Here is an 11997-nt window from a genome sequence, read left to right on the forward strand (position 1 = left end):
GGTCATCCGGGAGTTTGGACCCGAAGTCCTGCCCTCGGTTCTGGCTTTACAGCTGAGATGTGGTCGCCGATTCCTTCCTTAGACCGCAGGGGTGGGCTTCAGGGTCTGGGGCCTTGGAAGTCTCGAGCAAGGGTGAGGAGCAGGCAGATGTCTCTGTTCAGCAACGGCCCCAGGACTTGCGGGGCCTGAGGACTTGCAGGCCCTGTTCCAGGCCCCGTGTGGGGTTTGCTCTCCCCACTTAAGAGTCTGCGGGGCAGTGCCTCTGGGGCCGGCCCTCATGGGGATCTGTTGTTGTTCTTGTTACCTTGGCTTTGGGCCGTGTCCAGGCCTGGGCCAGCTCCTCTTCTGGCCCAACCAGAGCCTCAAGGGAGCGTCTTCGGATTGATCTGTGGACCCCAAGTCACTTAATGCAGGTCCTTGTTCCCCAGTGCCGGCCTCTGGCCCCCACTGACGTCTGCCCCTTAATGCCAACCAAACTGCCCTCCATCAACACTGCCTGTCCTGGCTTGAGGCCACCCCAGCCTGCTTTCCTGTAGCCGGACCAAGCTACACGATGGGAGTGGGTCAGAGTTAGTTACAGGGAACCCCCCTTCGAAGAATGGCTTCCATTTTTGGAGGGGATCTGCTGGCAGAGTGCACACCTGGCCTCTCTTTGGGGGTTACTAGGGTGAACCCCTTTTGAGGAAGTGAGTGTGACTGTAGTCTCCCCTCCTATAGGTTCCTGACCACTCCTCCTCATCCCAGTCTTGTGCCTGTGTGTAGAGGCGGCAGGGGGCCACCCCAGGATCTCACCTTTGGAGAGAACTATCCTTGGGGCCGGCCTGGAGCTTTGCTTCCTGAAGGCAGACGCCCCAGGGGAGGTGGTGGGGCTCTGAGAAATCTAGCTCAGCCCCGTGTGACAGGATGTGGGACTCAGAGAAAAGCCGGGCTTGGGGCAGAGATCAGGTTACCATTGCTTTCTTTCTTAACCACTCCCTGTCTGGTAGTTTCCGTGACAGCCCCTCGTTTTTTTCCTTTTTCTTTTTTTTGGGGGGGGCGGCAAGAGCACCTCTGGCATTCCCTATTGCCTGGACTTGATCTCAGCTTCTCAGCTCCAGGGCCTGCCCTCTGCCTCCCAGGCTGCAGAAGGCCTAAGAACCTAGCTGGCTGGAGGTTGGCAACTGTGTTATGCTCCCCTACGCTTCCCCCCAACCCCGGGAGGAAGCACCCCCCCAACCCTGGGAGGAAGGGCAGCTTTGCTCCAGGGCAGTGAGCTGGGAAGGTGTGATGGACTGTGCAGATGCTCACTCATGAGTGTTGGGGTGGGAGACACCAGGCCACACAGGAAGCTGACTCCTTGGCCTGAGTCACAGGGAGGAGTGAGCCCTGCTCGGTGAGCTGGACGGTGGGAGGAAGCGGCTGTTCCAGAGTGGGTGGAGGTGACCCCCAGTGGGTTCTTCTCAGTTGCCCTGCTGCGGTGAATGTGTGACTCCCTACAGTGTGGTCATTGTCCCCTGCCTGAAGCTGAGTGACCCAGTGTGGCTGCCAGGCCAGGAGGAAGGGGGGAGGAAGGCAGGCTGCCCGAATGCGGGCTGTGGGCACTGCCAGGACTGAGCCTCCTTTGTGTGACTTGGGGCTCTGGGGACCCAGATGGGATGGGCCAGGGAAGCTTGGCTGGCTGCACCCACTGTCCCGTCTGGGTTCCGCTCCTTTAGCGCTCCTTGCCTGCCTCTGGGGTGATCCCTAGGTGGGGCATGGGATGCTAGTCAGGCAGCCCTGTTCTCAGTGCTTCCTTGCCACGGCTGAGGTGTCTCAACCTCCCCGAGCCTCGCTGCTCACACTGGAGCAGCTCCAAGTCCTGCAGGCCGAGGGAGGACTGTCAAGAAGACTGGCTGAACCTCCTTACCTCACCCCACTTGGGCCTGCTCACCTGCGGTCCTGGAGAGAAGGCCTCATCTGCGGCCGAGCAGGCATAACTCTAGCCGAGTGAGGGACAGTGCGTTCCCACTGGGGAGACCTGTCCCGGACCCAGACCAGGAATTTCCAGCTCAGTTGCCTGAACAATTGATTCTTGACAAGAACATGTCTGAGCAGGCCCCTTGGCCTCCCTTTCTGGATACCTCAGTTTCAAGGGAGGTCTTGGGGACCCAGAGAAGCGTTTTTGCATTTCATGGCTTTTCCCCAAATCCCCACTGCCTTTTTTCTGCCAGCCCCAGCCATGGCTGCCATCCGGAAGAAGCTGGTCATTGTGGGGGACGGTGCCTGTGGGAAGACCTGCCTCCTCATCGTCTTCAGCAAGGACCAGTTCCCAGAGGTCTACGTTCCCACAGTCTTTGAGAACTACATTGCAGACATAGAGGTGGATGGCAAGCAGGTGAGGCCGCCGCCCGCCCTCTGGTCTTAGACCTTGCTCCGGCCTCCCTGCTGGAACCAGTAAAAGTCAGGGAGCAAGCTCTCACTTCCTCAGCCTTGGGAAACCTGGCACCACCCCCTGGCTCTGTAATCCAGGGCCCCAGAGCTTAAGCTCCCCCAGTGGTAGGGTGGCGGGAAACAAAACCTTCCCAAAAGGGTTTTCCTGAGGGTTCAGGGAAGCAGGGTTCATGGCGGCAGAGGTCAAGCACTGACCTCTCAGGGCTCTTCCAAAGCCCACCTAACTCGCGTTGGGCGAGGGTGCCGAGCTGGGCTCGGATGCGCAGTGAGCCTGCAGGACTGGTGGCTTCAGGGGCTCCTCTGTGTGGAGGTGGGGGTAAGGGACACTCAGCGGCCTGTGTGTCAGGTGGAGCTGGCTCTGTGGGACACGGCGGGGCAGGAAGACTATGACCGCCTGCGGCCTCTCTCCTACCCGGACACTGACGTTATCCTCATGTGCTTCTCTGTCGACAGCCCCGACAGCCTGGGTGAGCTGGGGGTGAGGGTGCCGGGAAGCAAGCATAGAACCCTTGAGGTCAGCCAACCAGAGGGAGCTCTTGCTCTGACCCATGTTGGTCATCTTCAGAGGCTGAGGCCGTGGGGGGCGCCCGTGGGTGTGGGGGCCTCAACTGTGAGTAGCTCTGAGACGGCTGTGGGAAGGTTTTGGAGGTGGGGGGAAGCGTTCTCACCGAAGTGAAGGTGCCAACCTGTTGGGCCATGTCTGCGCAGAAAACATTCCCGAGAAGTGGACCCCGGAGGTAAAGCACTTCTGCCCCAACGTGCCCATCATCCTGGTGGGGAACAAGAAGGACCTGAGGCATGATGAGCACACCAGGAGAGAGCTGGCCAAGATGAAGCAGGTGCGTGGGCTGCCCGGCAGGGAGCCCCGAGGAGGCCTGGGCGAGTAGCCCTGTCCAGGCTGCTTCCCTGGACACCTCCGTGTTGGTGGTGATACAGGTCACCTAGGAGATGGAGCCTTGAGTCTGATCCACTAGCTGATGAAACTTGTCAGATAATGAAATGACTTATCTAAGGTCCCTTGGCACTTTAACTTACTCAGCTGTTGTCCCTGCCATATTTGGATTGGGGCGATCATGAAAGAGCATCCCTGCCCTCTGGGGACATGTGCTTAGAACAGGCATTTCACTGGGGGCGGCAGGTGAGGCTGGTGTGGGTGTGTGAGAAGCACTGAAGTGGTTGGAAGAGGCAGGGAGGGAGCTGGTCTGTTTGGCCCTAGCCAGGGGCCAGCTATTCAGGGGAGCTGCCAGAAGGCATGTGAAGTGGCCTGTAGACTCCTGGCAGGCTCTTAGGAGAAGAGGGTAGAGGCAGCAAGGTGGGTCGGGTGTCTGGGCAAGCAGAGGCCGCATGGTGCGGAGGGGTGGCCCATTTGCGTGTTGGCCAGGAAGCTACCCCAGGGGGCTGGGGGCTCAAGGCCTGAGATCCTCCCAGTCACTACTTGGGGTGAGGCACCCTCAGCCAGCAGCTCCCCTTGACCTCTCACCTTCTACTTCCCCAGGAGCCCGTGCGGTCTGAGGAGGGCCGGGACATGGCAAACCGCATCAGTGCCTTTGGCTACCTCGAGTGCTCGGCCAAGACCAAGGAGGGGGTGCGGGAGGTGTTTGAGATGGCCACCCGGGCCGGCCTCCAGGTCCGCAAGAATAAGCGCCGGAAGGGCTGCCCTCTTCTCTGAGGCCTCCCAGAGAAGGACTCCCCTACTTCCTTCCCTCTGCCTTCACGGGGCACAGAAACTACCTGTCCTCCCCAGGTCGCATCCTCTTAGGGCGTCATGCCAAAGGCCCCTCCGGTTCCCTCCAGCCCAGGACTGCATGGCGTTGCCCCAGCCCCAGAGAACAGTGTGGTGCTCTGGCCCCCCCTGGGGCTCTGGTAACTGGGCCTCTGCCCCTCCCTCAGGTGCCCCTTCTCCCTGGCCCCCAGCCAGGCTCTCCATCCCTTTGGCCTTCCAGAGTTATCACACACCAGCACTTTATACACTTCTGGCTCACTAGGGATCTGGGGTAGGGGGCTGGGAAGGTGCAGCCCAGAGAAGCCCCAGCCCCCCCCCTCCTGTTTCCGGCATGGACAGGACCTTTTCTCTGGCTGTCCTTGGGGGGGGGGGGCGTGAATAAAGGCCACAGGCTCCAAAGTGTGCGGCAGCTTCCGGCCTTTCTCTCCTGGTCCCTGTCTTGGCCAGGAGCCTGGAGACCCATCATCTGTGTGCAAGTCGCCTGCCGGCCCCCTGTCTGCACAGCAGGACTCAGGGCAGCCGGGTGGAGTCCTGGAGCAAGGGATGAGGTCATGCCTGGCTCCAGGCCTGGGAGGCGGGTGAGGGGAGTGGTCTGGTTCAGGGGCTAAACTTAGAAGCCTGTGGGTGGCTTCCCTGCACTGGGTCTCCTCCCCTGGACTGCGCTTCTGTCGATGGAACAGACATGCTTGGGAGTGCAGGAAGCTGGGGCAGGCTGAGACTGTAAAAACTTTTACATAGAACAAGGTTTTGTTTTCAGGGTTTTTCTTCTTGTCCCTGCATTTGTTAGCAGCTTGTTGGGTGAGTCTCCCCAGCAGGGGAAGGGGGTGGAATGGCTTGGGGTGTAAACTCCCTCTCCCAGCCTTTCCGATCCCTGAAGGGCTGCTGGCTGGGGGCAGGTTCAGGCCGGGGGTTAAGGCGTGGCTGGTGTGAGAAGGCCCTGTGTGCTTAGATGTCGCTCCTCCACTCCTGCTCCACTTGCAGGTACAGGCTGCCTTCACCCCTCTGCTCGACGGGAAGGTAGTCATGATTTGGGGGCCCTGGAGAGAAAGTGCGGTTTGCTTTCCTTACCTCCTTCCACAGCGCCGGCCCCCGCCACGCCCCGGCCTGGGCCTACCTGAGGTAGAGACGCTGAGCTTGCTCAGTTCTTGCAGTAAGTACTGCCCCTGCTGGAGGTCCGGCTTGGTAGGGAAGGGGCACCCGGTATACCCCCCATTGTCTTTACAAAACTTCAGGAATCTGTAGGGTACAGGCAGGAGTTAAGCATCCAAACCTGAGTGCTGCTGCTGAGGGCTGGGCGCTTGGGCAAGCTGATGGGGGTGGGGTGGGGGGCTTAAGTGGGGACACTGAAGATGACCACAACAGAGCCCCCAAGGTGTCTGACAGACACCTGTACCCTGGCCTGGGGTTGTGGCCACCACGAGGGATGCGGGCGGGGTACTCACTCGTTCCAGTCAGGGTCGTGGCCGAGGAGGAGTGGGTTGCCAACCACGACGAGCAGGGCTTTGGCCCGGGTCACAGCCACATTGAACCTCTGCAAGGAAGAGGTGGTGGGTCAGGAGGGGGAAGGACCCCAAAGAGGAAAGAATTCCTGCTGCCTGCCAGCCCTCAAACCTTGGGGTTCTTAAGGAAACCCAGCTTGAAGTCAAGATCCAGCTGCACGAAGGTCTGGCTGCTTCGCACGGTGGACACGAGGATGACGCTGCGTTCCTGGCCTTGGAACTCTTCCACCGAGCCCACCTGCAAGGGGCAAGGGTGGAGCGGGGGCTCAAGGAAGCGCCAGGGGCCAGCCCTGCCTTGGGGACTCAGCGGGGTGGGTGGCGATGTCTCCAGGGAATTGTCACAGTGGCGTGCCCAGTGTCCACTCTGCCAAAGGCAGAGATGAGGGCAGCAGAAGGGCTGGGGCTGAACCTTGTTCTCCTAAGGCAGACAGGTGAGCCAACAGCCCAGAGCTGCGGCTTCCAGGCTTTCCAGAAGATGCTTGCTAATTGACAAGTCGGCAACGTCGCAACCCTGGACCCTGCCCAGACCCCCGAGACCCAGATGTCCATGGGCGAGGACCCTAAATCGTAAAGTGCTGGTTTTCAGCCCAGGCTGGATCACCTGAGGGGCTGTGAAATACTATAGCAGAGGCTCCCAGCCTGCCTGGACATGGTTGGGTGGAGCCAGGACTAGCATGAAAGGTGGTTCTTATCTGCAGCCAGTGTGAAGGGCCAAGACCTTTGTCAGGCTACTGGCTGACCCACCATCACATGACCGGACAGGTGGCTTGGGAGTTTGAACTTTATCCTCAGGGCAGAGGCCTCCCAGGGGCTGGGTCCCAGGAATCATGTAGGGTGACTGACTGCTAGGCACGTAGACCTGGGCCCATCCCAGACGGACTAAATGGGACCTTCAGGATGAGAGGTTTGGGGAGAGCCCGGTTCCATCTGCAGCCTCCAGGGTGACAGAGGGGGCGGCGGGCTGGGCTGGAGCCTGAAGCCATCTCTGCAGGTAGGGGAGTGAGGGGGCACAGGAGAGTGGTGTCACCTTCAAGTCCTTGATGTCGTCCAGTCCCCGAAGCTCCTTGTCAAGTTTGGTGATGCAGTAGCGGATTTTCTCCACCTGGAAGTGGGGACAGGTGCCTTTCCTCCATGCTGTTACCCCAATGCGAGAGGGAGCCAGGCAGGAGGCTAAAGAGCTAGGGGCCGAGCGGGACGGGCCGCCGGCCCCGAGCTTCTGGAAGCGCAGCCAGTGGTGTGGCTGTGAAGCAGTGCCGTTGGGGGCTCCCACTTCTGATGGTTTTGATGGGAACAAAGGGTCTGACCTGCTTCCGGTATGGGGAGATGATGCCCACATTTCGGGGGCTCAGGCGGGCTTTGCCCTTCTTGGAGGAAGAGAGCAGAAGCTGCTTCAGGTAGGAGATCACCGTGGACACCTCTTCCGGGTTGAAGAAGGACGGGCTATTGCCTTCACGCTCGTCCTTCCCCATTACGCCGTGGAAGATGATGGGGAAGCCCTGGATAACGAGAACAAGCGGGGAGCCTCAGCCTGCCTGCCTCCCTCCCTCCCGGGGCACGTGGGATCCCAGGCTGAGGTGGCCAGGGAGGGGCCCACAGCTTCACTCGCCATCCTCCAGAGCATCTTCAGTTCAAAGGAAGGCGGGGTGGGGTCGCGGGGGGCGCCTGGGCCCCGCCCTGCCCAGCCTCACCGGTTGGGGCAGACCCTCCCAGTGGCAGAAGCGCTGTCGGTCTATGAGGTCGGCACAGGCCTGCAGCTCCCCTTCGTAGTAGAGCCGGTTGGGAACTTGCAGGATGTGGGGGTGAGACCTGAGAGGCAGCAGGAGGAAGAACAAAACCAGGGACCCCCCTGGCTACCTGTTCTGGACCTACATGCTTGGTCCTGCCCACCGGTCACAGACGTGGTCACCCAGTGTGTCCCAGAGGGGGATCTGGTCCGTGGACTTCATGAGCCAGATTATTTAATGAGATACGCTCCGAAATACAGGTAGTAACAGCTAACCCTTACGGAACTCTTGGTGACCTTATCTGAAAAACTAAGGCTGGGAATTCATTGAGCATTTTGGATGTGTAAACTTGATGAAAAGAAATACAGATCCTGAATTTGAATATCAATTAGCTGTTTTGACCCTATTTCCTCACTTCCTGGACTGCCTAGAAATCTCTTCTGGGACAGCCAGCTCCATCCACTGACCATCCCCTAATGTCCCCAAACTGTTCTAGAATGATGCCACTTGCTAAATCATACAACCAGCCGGCAGTGGCAGTGGCGGGGCCGGGACGGAGATGGTGACCTTCCGGTGTCCTGTTCCCGCCAGCCTAGCCCCAGAGCAGGCAGATGGCAGGACAGGAGTCTGGGGGGACTGCAGCCAGGAGTCCAGGAGGTGTGGCAGACCCTGCACAGGAGAGGTCGCAGAGAAATACCTGTAGTTCCGCAGCAGCTTAGTTATGAACTGGGAGTCGTAGCCATCGGGGCCCTTCTTGTACAGGTTATTAGTGGTGAGCAGCCGTTCCAGCAGGGAGCACCCCAGCCCATGCCTCAGGGTCAGCTGGCAGCGCAGCACAGGTCCCAGTTGGCGAGGGTCGCCCGCCAGCACCAGCTGCCCTCCTGGGTTGTCCGACTGCTTGGCTTCCATCAGCCCTGGGAGGCAGGGCAGCATGGGAGACAGGTCAGGACTGGGGCCTCCCCCACGCCATGCAGGGTGGCATACCCCACCCTCTCACCTGCTATGGCCACCAGACTCTCGGACTCCACGGACTGACCAGCCTCATCGATGAAGATGTGTGTGAAATGATCGATGGGAAATTTGGCCGAGACCAACCTGGGAGGTGTCAGGCCAGGGTGGGGGTCATACCCAGCACCTTGCTCATCCCCTTGCTCATCCCAGCGTATCCTTCCCCTCTCCTCCCACTCAGGCACGATTCCTTTCCCATTCCCAGCCGGCCCTCTACGTACACGTGCACACACACCCACACCCACACACCCCACCTGCTGGCAGTGATGAGGGTGGTAATCAGGACTCGATATTCTTGCAGCTTCTTCTTGGCAGGAAACACATAAACCCCCTTCTGTGCATCCCAGTTGCAGCAGGGCTGTGAGGGGAAAGAGGAGCCTGTCCCACCCCAACCTCACCCTCTGCACCCCCAAGGCAATTGATTCACCCCTCTCTGCTTACACGCAGGGAAACCTCCGAGGCCCGGAGAGGGCCCTGACCCACCCCAAGGCCACAGTGTGTCAGAATCCAGGTCTCCTCGCTTCCCAGCTCTAGCACCCACCACTCCTGGGTGCTCGGCACCCCCCGGGCACCTTGATGTCCTCGGGCACGAAGCGGATGTCCCTGCTGGGGGCGATGAGGCGGTAGATGGAGCTGGACATGTGGCTCTGTAGCCGCTGGCAGAGGAGGTCAGCCCCCGAGTTGGACGGGGCGCAGGCCAGGATGTGGGCCGTGGGCAAGAGCTTCACCACCTGAGGGGGGGGCGGTGACAAGCAAGTGTGGGAGGCGGCTTCTATCGGCAGGGGACAGCGACGCAGATGTGACCCAGGCTGGTGTGGTGTGGCACAAGAGACAGGTTCTGATGCCAGCCCTGCTAGTCTAGTAGCATTTTCACGCCAAACATCAGCTGCAGGTAAATGCCCCAAGTCTCTGGTGACTGCAAGGTGAGCGGTGACCCCCAAGGGCCCTGTCAATCCAAACTGTGCTATGGAGCTCAACACCACGCTGCCCCCGGATGCCAGCTCTGGGGCTGACACTCGGGGAGCCCAAGGGCCCAAGGGCCCCAGATTCTGGCTCCCTACTTGGGCCTGGGGGAGTCAGCATGTGGGCCCCAGGCCTTGGTGCAGGCCCCACCTGCTTGATGGCCTCCACTAAGGTGACGGTCTTGCCAGTTCCTGGAGGTCCGAAGATGATGTAGGGGGCCGGGCGGGTGGTGCCCATAACAATGTGCTTCAAGGCCTGCATCTGCTCGGGGTTTGACTCCAGACTCCTGTCGTACAGCCTGCAGAGGGGCCGGGACATGGGGTCACCCAGGCGAGGGAGGCCTCCCTGACCCCATCCCATAAGCCCATGCTCCGGCAGCCCCAGAGCCCCCTGCCCTGTCTCACGTGAGTTTCACATCTGAGGGCATCAGTGGGACCTTGCAGGCAGCCGAGGGAAAGAGCGTAGGCCACAGGGACCCGCAGGCTGCCAGCTCCAGAGCGCGGTGCTGCACCTGCAAGGGCTGGCGGTTGAAGGTGAAGTTCACCTTGAAGGTTAGTCCGTCTACAAATCGGTTCAGGAGACTTTGGGAAAAAGGGGGAAAGGGTTCCAGTCAGAGGGCTGAGCAGTTAAGCTAAAGCAGGCACTTGCCTTCCAGGCCTACCTAGACTCTACCCCCTTTTTTTCTAAAACATCCATGCAAAGTCCTCCAGGAGAAGCTGCTAAGGCATCTAGAGTTCCCCCAGGAGCCGTTCTCTGTTCCATCCTGGAAGGCCCCGTCATCTCAGACAGAAACACCCTCAGCCCCTGGCTCCAGAGACCTCTGCAGACCCTGATCCTTGGCGGCCCAGGACACCCACCTCATGGAAAAGCTCAGCTTGACTCGGTCCAGCTCCACCCTATGCACAAAGCCCTTATAGGTGACAGGGTTCTCCTGGTGCATCTCACAGGTTAAGTGGGCAAACAGGTGGTCACCCCGCAGCACTGAGGGACGGCTCTCGGCCACTCCGGGGACCTACAGGGTGCAAACACAAACAAGCTCCTAGCCCCAAGCCAGGCACTGGAGGACCAACCCAGTGACTGGGGGTCAAGGACTGACACTCTACCCTTGCACCCCGAGATAGGGGAGAGCGGTGCCTCTTTCCCCTCCTGTAAGACAGGGAGCCTGGGAACCAGGAAGGAGACATGCCCCGTTGCTAACACAGATGCTGACTCAGGAATCTGAGAAACCCTCCTGGGTGCAGGATTTCCCTGGCCACCCCCATCCTTCCTTTTTTACAGCAAGCTCCTGCCCTGAAACTTGTGTGCAAGGCCCATTCCCACCTATTTCTGGCTTATGTGCACAGACTCAACATCTGAAGAGCTGGGGAACAATAATGAGTTCAGCTCCGTGCCTTTCAGATAAGAAAGGAAGGCCCAGAGAGCGCGAGGGACTTGCCCAAGGCCACACAGCTGGGGGACGCGAATTATGGGCGAAAACCCGGGTCCCCTGCCCTGCTCCATATCGGTTTCAGGGCACAGGACCCCGGGACGCCCAGTCTGCTCCTGCGGGCTCTTCTGGGGTTCCTTCCTCGTCTGCCCTGCAGTCAGGATGCGTTCTGCCAGGCCACAGATGGCGGCTTGAGGCCGCCAGCTGCAGGGCCGAGGCTGACCTCCAGCGTGAGCAGACTGGGGTTGCATTCCTTGGGGTCCTTGGTCATGGGCACCGACTCCAGGTCGTACTGGCGGATGTCATGCTCCATCTGCAGCTCCTCCAGGTGCAGCAGGAGCTGGAACTTGGTCTTGTAGTTCCTCTGCTCCAGGGCTTTCTCCAGCTGGGCCCTGGCATTGATGGATCGTGAGAGGTGAGTGTGGGGCAGGTCAAGCAACCCCCTTGCCCAGGAGCACCCACCCCTCCCTGTGCAGCTCTGGAACCATGAAAGCACCAGGAACCAGGGAAGATGGGAGCCCTGGCTCTGGCTGCTTCAGACACCCTATCCCCCAGCCCTCAGCACTGACTCAGCATTGGCTGCACTAAGGCTCAGAGGACCTGGAACATTCTCCCCCGCACATCCTCCTATGACTCATCTCCTCACCTTCTTCAAATGTCATTGTGTGCACAAGTGCCAACCCCCCACCTCCCCCAAAGCCGGGACTAACCACCCTTGGCAAAAGGCACCAAGCCACCCCTCCCCTATTACTTTTACCTTACTTCTTTATCGCACTCATCCCTACATAAAGTTTTTCTTTTTAAGGATTTATTTGTTTATGCATGCAGAGGTGGGGTGCAGGGGCTGTGAGAGGATTCACCAGAGACAGAGTGGGGAGCAGAGTGGGCAGACTGAGGGGAGCAGCGGGGAGACAGGAGGAGTGTGCCAAACCACGTGGGTCAGCTCCCAAGCGGGGGATCGAACTCATGCTGAGGTGGCTGCGGAGAGCTTCCAGTGCTGCCCTTTAACCCGCTGGGCGCCACCAGGGGGGCCCCCCTCCATAGGGTTTTGCCAGGAAAGTTCCTGAAGCCCTGCTAGTAGCCAGCGTCCTGACCAGGCGCCCTGGCAGACGGGCCGGCCCCGTGGGACTGATCCACTGGGCACAGTGGGCAGAGCGGTGTTAGGTGAGGAAAGGGAGGGGCCTGGAGGCTGAGGACAGAACCATGGGTCAAGAGGAAGACAAGGGGAAGAGGCTGAAGCCCCGG

General features: G+C 60.0%; 2 protein-coding genes across 3 annotated transcripts in view; one reads left to right on the forward strand and one right to left on the reverse strand.

Annotated features, from left to right (window-relative positions):
* Positions 1-2193: 2193 nt before the first annotated feature.
* RHOC (ras homolog family member C) lies at positions 2194-4499 on the forward strand. The gene is made up of 4 exons (XM_004689639.2): positions 2194-2353; positions 2756-2876; positions 3118-3248; positions 3905-4499. The coding sequence occupies exons 1-4, from the start codon at positions 2198-2200 to the stop codon at positions 4076-4078; spliced, it is 582 nt and encodes a 193-aa protein (XP_004689696.1). The 5' UTR covers positions 2194-2197; the 3' UTR covers positions 4079-4499.
* Positions 4493-11997, reverse strand: part of MOV10 (Mov10 RISC complex RNA helicase) — a 23172-nt gene continuing 15667 nt past the window's right edge. For both annotated transcript variants that reach the window (XM_004689641.2, XM_012730160.1), the window contains 15 exons: positions 10976-11144; positions 10184-10338; positions 9731-9907; positions 9477-9624; positions 8936-9094; positions 8618-8721; positions 8353-8450; positions 8053-8269; positions 7320-7437; positions 6936-7127; positions 6659-6733; positions 5744-5869; positions 5575-5663; positions 5247-5368; positions 4493-5169 (listed from right to left, as the gene is read on the reverse strand). In XM_004689641.2, coding sequence (XP_004689698.1) covers positions 5078-5169; positions 5247-5368; positions 5575-5663; positions 5744-5869; positions 6659-6733; positions 6936-7127; positions 7320-7437; positions 8053-8269; positions 8353-8450; positions 8618-8721; positions 8936-9094; positions 9477-9624; positions 9731-9907; positions 10184-10338; positions 10976-11144 — 2041 coding nt within the window. In that variant the 3' untranslated portion in view covers positions 4493-5077. The remainder of the gene's footprint in view (positions 5170-5246; positions 5369-5574; positions 5664-5743; positions 5870-6658; positions 6734-6935; positions 7128-7319; positions 7438-8052; positions 8270-8352; positions 8451-8617; positions 8722-8935; positions 9095-9476; positions 9625-9730; positions 9908-10183; positions 10339-10975; positions 11145-11997) is intronic.

Source organism: Condylura cristata, unplaced genomic scaffold (assembly GCF_000260355.1).
Source record: "Condylura cristata isolate star-nosed mole 26May11 unplaced genomic scaffold, ConCri1.0 scaffold00026, whole genome shotgun sequence".
In the NCBI taxonomy this organism is placed as follows: domain Eukaryota; kingdom Metazoa; phylum Chordata; class Mammalia; order Eulipotyphla; family Talpidae; genus Condylura; species Condylura cristata.